Source organism: Eremothecium gossypii, chromosome III (assembly GCF_000091025.4).
Source record: "Eremothecium gossypii ATCC 10895 chromosome III, complete sequence".
Taxonomy (NCBI): Eukaryota; Fungi; Ascomycota; class Saccharomycetes; order Saccharomycetales; family Saccharomycetaceae; genus Eremothecium; species Eremothecium gossypii.
The window spans coordinates 636595-650299 of NC_005784.3; the positions used below are offsets into that span (position 1 = coordinate 636595).

Genomic DNA, 13705 nt, shown 5'->3' on the forward strand with positions numbered 1-13705 from the left:
TAATAACAAAAATCCGTCTGGTCGGCATTCGATAAATTATCTCGTTGTCGGATATGTGAATGTCGGGCAGTCAGTCGTCAACGACGCTGTACGCAGCTGAAAAGCTCTCACAGTTGTTGAAGAAGCTGGGACTTCGAAAATCGGCTCCGTCGGCAGTATTGGATCCGCTGCTGTAGGGGTTGCCATTGCGAGAGTCGAAGAGATAGTGTGCATCGTTGTACGCAGCGGCCCGCGCCGCGGGGGGCTCGTCATCAAGCATGTCTGTGGATGCAATGGACAAGGTGGAGTCCCAGCTGTATGACGAGCGGCACTCCTGGAATAATTTCTGGGGCTCTTCGTGGTCGTTTTTCGGCAGGTACAGGGTCCGCGCCGAGTCGAGGCCCACTGGGCTGGGCATTAGCGGTATGTCATCTTCTTGAATGTCTTGCAGCTTAGCGTAGCCTGCTTCTCTGCCGTCTGCTTCTCGTTTGCTCCGCAGCGTATCGTTTGATGGTCGCGACCGTCTGAAGCCGCCGAAAAAGGTCGAAAATAGTGGAATCGCCACTTCGTTGTAGCTAAAGTACATCATTTGCCTTGTCGTATTGTCGAAATAAGATTAGAGTTCTGGTCGCAGTAGGTTGTCGCCCGACACCCGGATCACCTCTTGCGTCCGTCGCGCCATACTTTTATATTTTTACCTGAGCGAGTTTCCGTCACCGCCGGGGGAAAAGCACATAGTTTCAATTTAAGTATTTCCTAGATAGTTCTTTCTAACGCTAGAGGAACGCCTGATTTGTGATATTCAACTTCTAGAAGAGGTATAAGGCTGGTGAACAATACAGTTCGATACTTACTGTGCGATTGGAGGCACGATGAAACGGGGTAACCAGGATGGACCGAACCTGGAAAAATTTCTTGTCCGAAGGGCTGGTTGCGACAGTCGAATGCTGGACGGCTGACATCCGTCGCTGCTCTCAGCTATGGCTATGCATTGTTTTCGAAGACGTCGATCCAATAATAGCAGTGCATTATATCTATACAAACAGGCGGAGCACCACGCCCTTTATGGATTTCTATGATATAACCTTCATAACACGATCAAATAAGGTATCTAGTTTAATGTTATCAATGTTTTCAAACATGCTTGTGAAGCTGTTCATATTGATGAGCCTGTTAATCTGCTGGCCATTAATAAATTCCAGCTTGAGGTCGGCTTCATTCTCATCAGGAGATGGGGTATTTTCAGTGTGCTTGGACAGATCGCGCAATTGTTTCTCGAAATCCGTCGAAGAAGCTGATAAAGCATCGAACCCGCTGTCCACGTTCACCTCCTCCATCATTTCGGAGCTAGTCGTCGTGCTAACGATTCCCAGCTTGCAATTTGTGTCAATGAAAATGAAATCGGTATCGTTGTTCCAAGAAATGCAGGAGATGTACTCGTCGTGTTCAAAAGTACCTAGCCTTTCTGAAAGGTCTGGATTGAAAATCAAAACGCGCGAGCGGTAAGATGATGTGGGATTTCCGTTTGAATCCTTCTCCTGTTGATTCACAACAAATGCTACCCTGCCTGTTTTTTCATCGCATGATACCAACCTATGAAGGTGGCCTGGCTTGTAGGTGCCGTTGACGTACGGGTAAACGTCAAAGCTGCCTTTGTATTGCCCGGTCAGAAGATTGAAAAACTGCAACGTTATTTTTGTTACGACGATGAGCGTTACGTCGTTAACAAAGCTCAAATATTGTATAGGAGCGTCTAACGAAATCGTTGATAATCCTCTGCTACCGGCGCTTTCAAAGACCTTGAATAGATTAAAATCGATGATAGAGACTTTATCGTCAAAAGCGTGGAATAGAAGTGAGCCATCGCGTGACCAGGCGACCGCAACGTTGTTACTGAAATGGTTAAAGTTCGGGAGTAACATTTTTAGCAGGCACCAGTTGTTCTCCTTCTTGTCGAAGCACCAGTACTTCAGGCCGCCGTTGTTATCAGCTGTTATGCATCCTTGAGAGTCATTGACGGTAAATGGGGCGACCACAATGTCTGTGACTGGGACACTCATCCCATGCGGATTTATTATTTTAGTCTTTAGTTGCCATTCTCCATCGGATTCACAGCTCCAAAACTTTAGAATGTGGTGCACATCTTTAGACGACAGCAAGCCCTCGGGCTGCGATTCAACCTCGTAGGTCACCATCCACAGGCCATCCCTGGTGAACTGAACCCTATGTACCACCGGATCCTGTAGGTTCAGCTCATCCCTGACCTTACCCATAGCATTGTTGATACCAGAGGATATATATTGGTAAGAGACCTGTTCGTTTTTGTAGAAGTCGTAAATTTGAACTGCCGAGTTGTGTGGGAAATAGAGATGCTTTGTCAAGGGATTAACAGAGAACGAGCAAGTAAAATCTTGTCTTTTGCTCTTTAGAAGCTTCCTCAAATGCTTCTTTTTGGAGCTGTGGATCTTGGAGCTCGAAATAGAGGTCTTCGTGCTTAGCGCAGACAGTGGCTGGACGACATCGCTCACCGCAGAGTGGAAAACGGGAAGAGGACCGTTGATTGCCAGCCTGGAGTTAAGATCTGTAAAGCTCAAAATCAGAAACTGGTAGTCCGTATTAGATGTGTTCTCTGTCATCTGGAGCGCCAAGGAGAAGTACTTCTCATCTAGAGCGCAACAGTCCAAAATTACACCATTCAGACGTGGCAAGAACTGCTGGAGGTTGGTAGATAGCTGCCAGAAACTCACCACCTTTTCCCAGCCCCCCGATATTAGATACGTATCATCCACACTGAAAGACATGGCCAATACGGCGTCGATATGCCACTTCAGCAGTCTCGAGCTACCGTCAGAGACGTTTATCAAGGTTATCACGCCCGAGGCAAAGCCCACGGCAACCTGCTGGCCTGCGTTGTCGAGAGCCATCGACGTCACAAAACTGGCATTCGACGAAGCAGCCAAGTTCGATACAGGCAGCGGCAGCGAGTGCTGCGCACCCTCCTCCGTAAGAGGCTCGACCACCAGCCGTTTCTTTCCCTCGGAGTCCCGCACAAGCACAGCCAGGTGTGCATCGTTGCTCGACCACGTGGAAAGCAGCACCTCCTCAAACACCCGCAGCTGCTCCAGCTGGCCGGACTGGTAGGCATATAGCCTGTATGTGTGTGTCCCCGAAGAGGCCTCGGCGATCGTCAGGACCCTGCACACCGCACCCTGCGCGTTCTCGAAGACCTTCAGCACCGCCTCGCCGTCGCTGACACCGAGCGTCCACTGCTTGGGCTCGTCCACCAGCTTGCCCCGGTAGTTCACCACCACCGCGTGCCCCCGGCTCGAGAACAGCGTCAGCTTGTCGTCGTCGTGCTCCGCCTCCCCGGACGCGTCGCCCAGCGCGATGTGCACCACCGATGTCCCATCGTCCCGCCCGAACACTTCGCCCAGCACAGCGCTGTTCCCGTACTTCACTGTCTTCACGCACTGTCGCGTCTCGATCGCATATATCTTCAGCTGGTTGTTGAACGGTATGATGTAGTTCTCCCTGTCATGCGTCAGCCTGGTCACCGTCTTCTGCGAACTGGAGCGGTTGCTGACCCTAGGAATCTGCGGTCTCCCCCCCGAAACAACTGAGAGCTTGTACTTAGGGTGAACAGTATTGCTGACCATATTTAGCACCTCCAATTGACGCACTGAGCTATGCCTCGCCTCTTTCACTGACAGCTGGTCCACTACTATGTATCGCTACAGCCCGTAACTAGAGCTCATCGCACCTAAAATTTTTCAAGCAAAAAAGAAACGACGCTGCTTCTGTACGGAATTTTCCAAGTGCTGTTGTACGAAGGGCGTAAAATTTTAAGAGTTTGAGCCTTAGGCCATCGCCACGCCTCTACCAACGTTCACGCTAAAGTGCACTGAGAAGAGTGAGCAGCAAGCCATGATCGTGCCTGTTCGGTGTTTCTCTTGTGGAAAGGTTGTGGGTGACAAATGGGAGGCGTACCTGAACATGCTTCAGGAAGAGGAGCTTGACGAGGGTACGGCTCTGTCCCGGTTGGGCCTGAAGAGATACTGCTGCAGAAGAATGATCCTGACGCATGTTGACCTGATCGAGAAGTTCCTGCGGTACAACCCACTTGAAAAGCGGGATTGAGTGCGGATATGAAGCATTGTGTACTATGTACTTCGCTGCAGCTGCAGCGCGAGCCTGTATATTAATAAACGCGAACAATAAAACGCTGGGAAGAAGGGCTGGCGGGGCGGTATGTACAGAGACGAGCTAAGGGTGGCTCTTGCCGGCCAGGTTTTTGTAGCTCTTTCTAAATACAAGGATGGAGTCGATCTTCTCGAGGGCGAGCTCCAGCAGCTCCTTCCGCTTCTGCAGCTCGATGTGCCTCGAGATGCGCGGGTCTTCCTTGGCGAACATCTCGACCTGCTCCTCGCTGAGGGCGGAAAGCTTCTTATCGAGCTCGATGGGGAAGTTGTAGAAGAAGTCGCTGAGAAGCTCCACGTTGAGGAACAGAACAGCCGTCGAGGTGAGCTTGTCGCTGACAGCGTTCAGGAAGACCTCCGGGCACTTGTCCTTCTCGGCAGTAGAGTTGCATTTGTTCTTGAGCATTTTAAGTCTGAAGGAGAGGAGCGACGCTCTGTCCTGGAGCGAGAGGGCCTCCGAGCCACGTTCAAGCAGCATGGTGGAGAATCCCAGAGACTCCTTGCGCGTCGGGTCTGTCTTTATGTACTGCATCACTTGCTGCAGTTTGCGTGTCCCCACAGAGTTCTTTATCATCTGGTAACGTTCGTTACACTGTCTGAGCTCTTCCTGGACGAGGGCGACGGAGTGGTCGCGCGCGATGGACCAATCGCGGTCCTCCAGGTCAATTTCATACTTGAACGGCTTGATGCAGTTTTCCACCTGGTCGGCAGTAGAGTAGTACTTAGCATTCAGCACGTTCACCGCAGTGTTCGTGATCAGTTCTTTTATTAGTTCGTGGGCTTTCAGGGGGGTCATTGCAAGGACGTTTTCCAGCTCCTTCAGAATTGCGTTAGTAACTAGGGTAGTTGAGAGCCGACCAATTCCCAATTTGGTTAGGCTAGAAGAAGCCAACTCGAGTTTTTTATGCCAATATAACGCCGACGATTCGTCGTCGAGGTTCTTGGAGAGCTCCTGGAGATTATCGTCCTTCCAGTACCGCGAGGCTAGCAAATCGAGCACGCGTTGATCCAAATCTGCACTGAGCATCGACTTCAATTCTGACCTGCGGAACTTCTCCTGGAACTCCTTTATTGCCAACTTCAGAACATCCACGTTGCTTAGCAAGTACGACTTGGGAGTAAGCTGTCTGTCGTTAAATTCCACCTTGAATAGGTAAGAGGTGTCATCGAGCTCCTGCTGTATTACGCGCGATGTAGGCTCCAGCGCATTGCTCATCGAGACTTCCAAGATCTTGATCAACTTCTCTCTTAACTTCTTAGTCGTAACTTGGCAGGATGCAAACTCTTGTCTGTGCTCCCTGAAGTAGTTTTTCTCAAACTGAATGGTCTCGAGCCTTTCAGTCTCTTGATCCTTCGCCTTCGAACCCTTTCCTCCAAAAATTACACCTTTCCCAGCGGACTGGTCGAATAGTCTATGAGTCTTTACCGGTCCCTTGGTGATCACGCCGACGTAACCCATCTTCAAGGGGTATTTTTTGTTCATTAAAAGATCACGGGCTGCTGATGGTTCCACAAGGTCAAGCTTTGTGATAACGCCAATGGTCCTCAATCCCTGGGGATCGGCCAGTTTACTGGCCCTGAGCGCAGCACTGTTCGCAAGGTCCACATCAGCAGCAGAAATCGCAAGTATGATGTTCGGCTCTGCCAAGTACTTCTGGCACACATTACGAATCTTGGACTTCAACTCCATAGGCTGGTCCGCCGCCTCGACCTGAATGTAACCCGGTAGGTCAACCAACGATAGGTCTGGCACACGAGGAGACTTGATGGTCAGCTGGATCGGATCCTCCGAAATGGCTTCGTGTGTAGGCACCGCTAAGTTCAGTTCCATCAGGATTCGCTTCACCTCTCTAAAATCTTTCAAGTTGTAGATCCGGTGAGTCGGGAAATCGGCGGTCGTCTCACTTCCACTCGGAGTATTCACCAGGGTCAGCTCAATTGGACGTCTAGTCACCATGTTGGAGCCCTTAGGCAGAAAGTCCCGCCCAACAATAGACTCCAGGACGGACGATTTACCACTGGATTGCGATCCCACAACAACAATCGAGGGCAAGGTGACACCGGGGGTATTGGTATCCACGCGATTCAGAATCGAACGAATCTCTATCATCTGTTTCGTCAGGTTCAAAATTTCATCGCCAGTGTGATCTTCGTCCTCTTCTTCTTCGTCGTCCTCGTCCTCTGCAGCGGCCTGCTCCTCTTCCGAAAGCGTCGCAAGCAGGGTCGCTGCGGCCACGCTGTCGCCCACCGGGCCACCGTCGCGGCCTCCCTGCCCACCATCTCCGTTTTCACTGCCACCTGCGTCCAGCCACTCGCCCAAGCGGTCTCTGACTCCGCTGCTAAAGTCGCGCAACTGCGAGAGCTTGTCCGACGTGAAGCTGCTGGCCTCCTCAACCTTGTATGCGATGTAGCTCCCGACTGCCGCCGCGCCGCCGCCAATGTACGCTGGCACTTTGATCATGCGTACAGCCAGCTTCGGAATGAAAGAAATGCCTCTTTGCGACATCACCATCCCTGGGAATCCCCCGCTCCGGAGCATCGGACGGCTGCCTGCTGGAAGGGGAACATAAAATCGCAGCTGCGCCCCTCCCACGCGCCCTGCTGGCCGCAGCAAACCGCCATGCAGAGCACGGCCCGCGCAGAAACACAAATGCGCCTGTCCTGTCCGTACCATCGGTTGCTGTCTGGCGCTGGTGATGCTTCCGGTGGCGTGTGTTGCGCTAAGTACCCTTTTTACACGCACGTGACTATAAAGCACGTGACCGACGTACGCAGCGATCTGCGCAACTACGGCGCTGCGCCGACCCGGGCAAGACAAGACGTCCAGGCCCCGACGCGATGCTAGCCTGACCTCAGCCCTCGTACCCGACGTCGAGACAATGGGATCCTGCCCGCCAACTCCGGCATTGCTTAATCAACGACAGATCAATGCGCAGCCGTGCGGGAAACGGCGGAACCGTGCGGCTACTACTCCAACACCGCACCACGTAGTTAAGTGCAGTAGCGTGTGGCAGCGGGAGTTAAGCGTCCGCCGTTGCCGATCTGCGCATCCGTTGAGCCGTGCCGGCCGGCCAGGGCACACGGTCGGCTGCTGAAATGAATTATGCATTTCCCCCTGCCATTACTGAACGATGTGAGCCTGGGCACAGACGCGCCACAGACGCCGCATGTGTACCCTGTGAACGGCGCAGGCCTCGGCCCTGTGGCAGGAATGCGAAATTCAACGTAGATGAGGGGCGTGATCTCCCACGTGACTACGAGCTCAGCCCCGGTGGTCACGTGATGAGTCATACGTTACCCGGATGGTTTTTCTTTTTGCAGCTGCGGCCTATTGGCAGATACGGTCGTGTTATCCAACAGAAGGTGCGGTAGTGCATGATAATGCCACCGTGCTCTAGCCATTGGTAAGAGGTATCCAAGGTTTTAGTTACGCGTATCACCACTCCAGTATCTTTGGCGGCGAGATGATAGCGGTTGATGCTAAGCAGGAGCCTACTAGGAAGCTTGACGGACAGGGAGATGCGGTCGAGGCGCAACTGCTCAACGACATACTGTTTTCAACGTTGGGCTGCACAGCTGAAGGGGGAAAGGAAAACGATCCGGACATGACGGGCTACAAGGATGCCGGGGGGTTCCGTGTGGGCGATCTAGAGGAGCCTCGGGGCATGGAGAGCGAGGATGAGCTCTTCAATGCGTTCATCAACACGTGCGACTTTCCTAAGGAGCCCTCGGGGTCTCACTCAGGGTCACAGTCAGGGCCCAGCGGTGGGCCGAACACCCTCAACAAGCATAACATTATGCTGGCCGAGATGGCGCTCGAGGGCAGCACGCTGCGCCAGCCGCCCTTCGGGACACACATGGCGCTCTCCAGCAGTGGGGAGGCGGACGCCTTGAGTGTTTCGCCGTCTGCGGGGACCAAAGACTGGTCAGCCTTGTCTGTTTCCGCAAAGGAGGTTGCGGGGCCATCTTCGGAGTCGTACTATCAGTACTGCGAGCGGCTCTTGAACCAGGCGCTCAGTTTTGGGCGCACGGAGCCGATCAGGACGACATACCTCAACCCGGCGGACTTCATTGACGTTGATCCGAGCGCATTGCCGTACCGTTTGACCGTTTCGGATATACCGACCAGATCGCGTGTTGAGACGCAAATAAAGCTTGATCTCTCGATCTCCCCGCCTCCCAGACAGTTTCTCATTCACCTGCCCAGCGACTGCATAACGAAACAGAAGCTGTATTTGAGCCAGGACGAACATACGTATCCGCCGGAGGTGCGCAGTGAACTGCTATATCTGGAGGCGTTTTTACTCTGCTCCTCCAACAATCGCGCAACATATGTCTGCAGTCGCTGCGTGAAAAGAGAGCAGAGGCGGGCCGCAAGACGGAAGTCTGGTTTGAGTGATAATCTGATCTGGTGTAACAATGGAAATAGGAGAGCTGTTGTCTTCAATAGTAAGCAAGTGTTCTTACTCAAACAAAGCGAGAACTCTCTGACATCAAAATCATTTTCACTTTCCACCAGAATTGTCTGCTACTGCAGACACCACAAGGAGCCAGAGGGTTTCAAGATGATGTTCATTCTGCGGGATGCCTGTGGCAACGTATTGGGGAAGGATGTGACTACACCTATTATGATCATGGACAAGAAATCAAACAAGAGGGGGGGAGAGCCATTGAAGGAAGGTGCTGAATCAACCTCAGCGACTGACCTGTCATCTCTCATGAAGACTGCTGGGGAGTGTAGCACGGAACCAACGAGTGACTTCAGTGGAGCAGACTCGCAGCCTTGTAGCGTGGGGCAGGGAAACATTAACATGCAGCTGATGAATCATGCACCTATACTGTCTCCAACCTCACTTCCTGATGATGGTGCCGAGGCTCACCATATTTTGGACCCCAAAGCCCAGCAACCATCACAGCAACAGCAATATATCCAGGGCTTACCATTCTCGAGTTCATCTGCCGCGGCTGCTCAGAGGACCAGCGGCTATAAACGAAAGCGGACGTGGCATGAAAGCCCCTTTCCCATTTTGGATGCTGGACCAAGGCCGTCACTTGGAACTGGGGACCGCAAGTATTCCTACCCTAGCGCTTCGTCCGTCACCCCTCTTCAGAGTATGCCAACCATTCAGAATTCGTTAGTTGTCCCTCACCAGACAGCACCAAAAATCAACAAACCGTTCATCCATCGTGTGATACCAAACCAAGGGCCAATTAAAGGTGGTGTAGAGATTACTTTGCTGGGATCGAACTTCAAACCCGGTGACATAGTAAAATTCGGCGCTAACAGAGCCCTCTCCACTCAATGTTGGAGCGACTCGACGATTGTTACCTATCTGCCTCCTGCACCTACTGCTGGTAAAGTTCTGGTCACTGTCACAAGCCAAGATGATGTAGAAGGCGAATTACTAGCATCGATGCCGCAAAGTTCTGCCTTCTTCACTTACGTTGATGACACTGACAGACAGCTAATCGAATTAGCGCTGCAAATAGTCGGGCTAAAAATGAACGGCAAGTTGGAGGATGCGAGAAACATTGCAAAGCGGATTGTCGGTAATGATGGGAACTCTTCAGCTGGATCTTCCCCTGGCAATCTGTCTTCAAACGGACCAGCAAATCAGTTTAGCAATCAACTCTACTACTCTGACGAAGCCTTGCTGATAAAGGTTATTAAACTACTGACTCCGAGCTCCAACATATCCATGTGTACGGAGGAGGGACATACCTTGCTTCATCTGGCCTGCCTAAAGGGTTACTACCAGCTAGTATCCCTATTGGTCAAGAAAGGCGCTCACGTTGAAGTAACTGACAGGTTCGGCTTTACCCCACTACATTTTGCATGCGTCAACGGCGATACCAGGATAACGCGCCTTCTAATCCAGTGCAAAGCGCAAGTAAGCGCACTCGCATTGAATGGCGTGACTCCATCTGATGTCTTTACAACAAATCATCGTCGGGATGACAGGATGTACAAGCTCTATTTCGATGAGATGATGGACGTGCTGGATGCAGCGGTCAACAGTTCATACGCAGACGTTCAGCGGAAGATGTCGGTGTCAAGTTTACAGTCAAGTGAATTTGAAGAGGAGTTCGATATCCTAGATAATGGGTTTCGAGTCCATGTATCCAAATTGGCTTATGATACATGTTTGTCCGCTTCAGAACTGGAGTCAAGCAATTACGAGGAGGATGGCGACGATAGCCTCCTGTTCAATGACGAAGCCTCAGAACATGCAGATGCGTCTGTGGAATCTGGGGAAGCCAAAATCTACGAAAATCAGAAACAAAGTATGGACGGTCTCGTTCCCGAGGCAGATGCTCAGCCAGAACCGCGCGCAGAGTCTCTGAGCCGCCATAGGTCCGAAACTGATGCCAGCAGCTCGACTCAGCAGGAGGGCTCCCTCTGGAATAGGGTGTTTAGTGCGTTCAACGACAGCCCTCCCAAGTACGAGGACCTATTCCCCTGCGGTAGCGACCCAAGTGCCACAGACTCGAAACTACGGACTCACATTTCATCCGAGGAAGACCCTAGCAGAGTGTCCGCCACACTGTCCATGGATGAATCCCAGATCTCATCAGAGGATGAAGAAGAAGCGTTGCAGGCGCGGTTCAACCGTTTCTTCCAACAACGCAAGAACTTCAGGAATGATAAAATGCTACTGATATTCTGGATTCCGTTAATGATCGTGCTCTTATCGTGCTTCCTCATCAACCGCTTCGGCCAAGATGGCAACTCTGTCCATCATTTGTCGGAAAAGGCCTCGATGTTTGTGAGGATGGGCCTTGTTAAGCTCATGCTCGGGAACGAGCGCATGAAGACCATTTTTAGGGAATCCTTAAACAACTTCCAGAGTAGAAGAATGCTTGGGGATGTTGTAGCAATCTGATACCTTATCGTGATTTTTACACTTTGCTCTTTACAACCACCTTTGCTTATGCTTCAATGTATATATACAAATGACAATTTATGTTGAATACAACTTTATCTGCTTTTGCCTCACTACTCTCACTCTAATATGTAATGAATGTATGTGCTCTTCGGACGAGGAATCACTCACTTTCTTTTTTTCTGACTGTACAGAAAATTTTCCTGCGATGAGCTTTGCACAGTATCGACTGTAATCTACAGCTTGAATCTAAGCTCGAACGTTCTACAATTGCACCATTCTAGATGGCGGGTAATCAGTTTAGAATTGTTGTGGGATCATATGAACACAATCTACTCTGTCTGTCGCTTAACTTGGAGCTGGAGACACCGTTGTTCACCCCAATTTTTCACTTTCAGGCTCATGCGCTAAGTGTCAAGACGTTGGACATCTCGAGGAGGTATCTTGTTTCTGGGTCCAACGATGAGCACATCAGAATCTACGATCTTCAGAAACGGAAGGAGCTGGGTACGTTGCTGAACCATAATGGGTCGATCACAAGCTTGAGGTTCTCCAGGGCTACTACAGACAAGGACGGTAAGCAGCAAGGCAACAAGTGGCTCCTATCTGCATCTGAGGACCACACAATAATCATCTGGAGAGTGAAGGATTGGGAAAACTTTGGCAAGCTCAAGGGTCATAACGCGAGAATCAACGACCTGGACATTCATCCGTCGAACAGGGTGGCTGTGAGCGTCAGCGAGGACCACAGCATCCGCCTCTGGAATCTGATGACTGCCAAGAAGGCGGCTGTCTTGAAGCTGAAGAAGTACAATCAAAACGGGAAGTACGTGAGATGGTGCGGGAAGGATGCTGGCTTTTTTGCGGTCGGGTTGGTGACGAAGGTGTTGATATACAACGCCGCAACTGCCAAGGTACACCATGAGATCAGCACGGGAAACAAGACGATCATGCATATGGAGGTTGAGCATATCGATGAAAAGGAGTACATCTGTGTTGGACTCAGCACTGGTAGCATTCAGTTCTACGATGCCGAGAAGCTATACGAGGAGAGCGAAGATCAGAAGGCGGCGGAGCCTGCATTTTCCCTGCAGGGCCATACCAATCGTGTGAAGGACTTTAGATTCTACAAAAACAGTATGGGGCACTACCTTGTGAGCGCTGGATCTGACGGAAAGATTGTTGTATGGGACATTGTGAAGCAGGAGCAGCTTGCTGTGTACGACTGCGGCGAAAGGCTCAACTGCCTGGCAGTGTGCGACGAGAGCGTGGAGAAATATGACACCGTCCTGAAGAGAACCGCTGCTACAGCGGACATCGAGGACCAGAGCGAGGTGGAGGAGGACGCAGAAGAACTGAAGCAGATAATGCTCGGGAAGCAGAAGCAGAAGCAGAAGAAGAAGAAGGCCAAGAAGGCCAAGAAGACGTCCCGGGTCTCGGTAGAACTAGAGTAGGCATTTAGTATGTAGGTATATTTCCAAATCATATGTAGCCATGGGCGCCCGTTTATAACCTCGCCTCTTTTGACAGCCGCTCGCAGTGCTGTTGGAAGAGCTCCTTGGCCCTGAGCCATACAGGCGCCGTGTCCCTCTCTGGCAGCTGCAACAGCGATGGCAGCAGGTCAGACGCAAACGCCTCCGAGGCTTCCCGAGGCAGGAGCGAGGGCAGGTGGTCTATGGAAATGACGGACAGCTTGGGACCCTGCGAGGTCGGAACAACCACGGTGGGGCTGCTGAAAACAGTGGCAACGTTATACACCGGCACGGGGTTGTGTGGATTCGTGGTGTCTGCCGACACGTCGACAATCGTCCTCAGTTTGCGGTCGGGCCGGTCCAGCAGCTCCATGTTAATAAACGGCGCAATGGGCTGCGACAGATAGATACAGTTGATGAATATGTCCGCAGCTGCAATCTCCGGAAACGGCCCCCCGCGTGCGGTTTCCGCGATGTCCCAGCGTATGATATGCTTGTCGTGCAGCCCACACTGGCGCAGCAGCTCCACCGCGCCGCTGCCGCAGCGACCCAGCGCGCCAATCACCAGCACGCGCGGCTTGCGCGCGCCCTTCTTGTACGCCTCCTCGCACGCCGCCGCCACCTCGCTCACGAGCGCCTGCTCGTTCTCGTACGGCGCCACGGCCGGCAGGTCCTCTGCATCCGTGTGCGTCTGCTTCCACGCCCAGTCGCGCAGCCCGAGCGCCGCGCCGGCAAACCCCGCGTAGTACCCGAACGCGGCCACCCGCCGTCCCCGGTCGTCCTGCAGGAACTCCAAGTCGTACAGCAGTCCGCCGCCGCTCTGGAACCGCCCCAGAACCTCCCGCCACCCGGATTGGTTCTTGTAGCAGTGCGCAAACTGGATGTGCGTGTGCTCCAGCGGAAACGTGTCCTCTTCAGGCAGCTCCTTGAGCCCCACGATGATGCGCTCGCGCGGCGCCCCGCGCCAGCTCCCCGTCGCCACGACCTCCGCGCCGGCCGCCGCGTACTCCGCAGCCTCGAACACCGACTGCGCGCTCTCCTCCACATATATCTTGAACCCGTGGGACACCAGTGTGCGCACAGTCGTCGGCGTCAGCGCTGCCCGCGCTTCCATGGGCTTGGTCTCCGCTCGTAGGTGCAATATTGCTGACATCGTCTCTGCTCGCTTCTTGAA

General features: G+C 52.4%; 7 protein-coding genes across 7 annotated transcripts; 3 read left to right on the forward strand and 4 right to left on the reverse strand.

Moving 5' to 3' along the window:
- Positions 1-70: 70 nt before the first annotated feature.
- On the reverse strand, positions 71-568 carry AGOS_ACR161C (ACR161Cp; the record flags this gene model as incomplete). The annotated part of the gene is made up of 1 exon (NM_208916.1): positions 71-568. The coding sequence occupies one exon, from the start codon at positions 566-568 to the stop codon at positions 71-73; it is 498 nt and encodes a 165-aa protein (NP_983563.1).
- Positions 569-1052: 484 nt separating this feature from the next.
- NAN1 (Nan1p) lies at positions 1053-3635 on the reverse strand (the record flags this gene model as incomplete). Its single annotated transcript, NM_208917.1, has 1 exon — positions 1053-3635. The coding sequence occupies one exon, from the start codon at positions 3633-3635 to the stop codon at positions 1053-1055; it is 2583 nt and encodes an 860-aa protein (NP_983564.1).
- A 268-nt stretch (positions 3636-3903) lies between these two features.
- On the forward strand, positions 3904-4116 carry RPB10 (DNA-directed RNA polymerase core subunit RPB10; the record flags this gene model as incomplete). Its single annotated transcript, NM_208918.1, has 1 exon — positions 3904-4116. The coding sequence occupies one exon, from the start codon at positions 3904-3906 to the stop codon at positions 4114-4116; it is 213 nt and encodes a 70-aa protein (NP_983565.1).
- A 126-nt stretch (positions 4117-4242) lies between these two features.
- Positions 4243-6849, reverse strand: MGM1 (dynamin-related GTPase MGM1; the record flags this gene model as incomplete). Its single annotated transcript, NM_208919.2, has 1 exon — positions 4243-6849. The coding sequence occupies one exon, from the start codon at positions 6847-6849 to the stop codon at positions 4243-4245; it is 2607 nt and encodes an 868-aa protein (NP_983566.2).
- Positions 6850-7639: 790 nt separating this feature from the next.
- Positions 7640-11059, forward strand: SPT23 (Spt23p; the record flags this gene model as incomplete). The annotated part of the gene is made up of 1 exon (NM_208920.1): positions 7640-11059. The coding sequence occupies one exon, from the start codon at positions 7640-7642 to the stop codon at positions 11057-11059; it is 3420 nt and encodes a 1139-aa protein (NP_983567.1).
- A 284-nt stretch (positions 11060-11343) lies between these two features.
- On the forward strand, positions 11344-12513 carry MAK11 (Mak11p; the record flags this gene model as incomplete). The annotated part of the gene is made up of 1 exon (NM_208921.2): positions 11344-12513. The coding sequence occupies one exon, from the start codon at positions 11344-11346 to the stop codon at positions 12511-12513; it is 1170 nt and encodes a 389-aa protein (NP_983568.2).
- Positions 12514-12565: 52 nt separating this feature from the next.
- LYS1 (saccharopine dehydrogenase (NAD+, L-lysine-forming)) lies at positions 12566-13684 on the reverse strand (the record flags this gene model as incomplete). The annotated part of the gene is made up of 1 exon (NM_208922.1): positions 12566-13684. The coding sequence occupies one exon, from the start codon at positions 13682-13684 to the stop codon at positions 12566-12568; it is 1119 nt and encodes a 372-aa protein (NP_983569.1).
- Between the last annotated feature and the right edge of the window lie 21 nt (positions 13685-13705).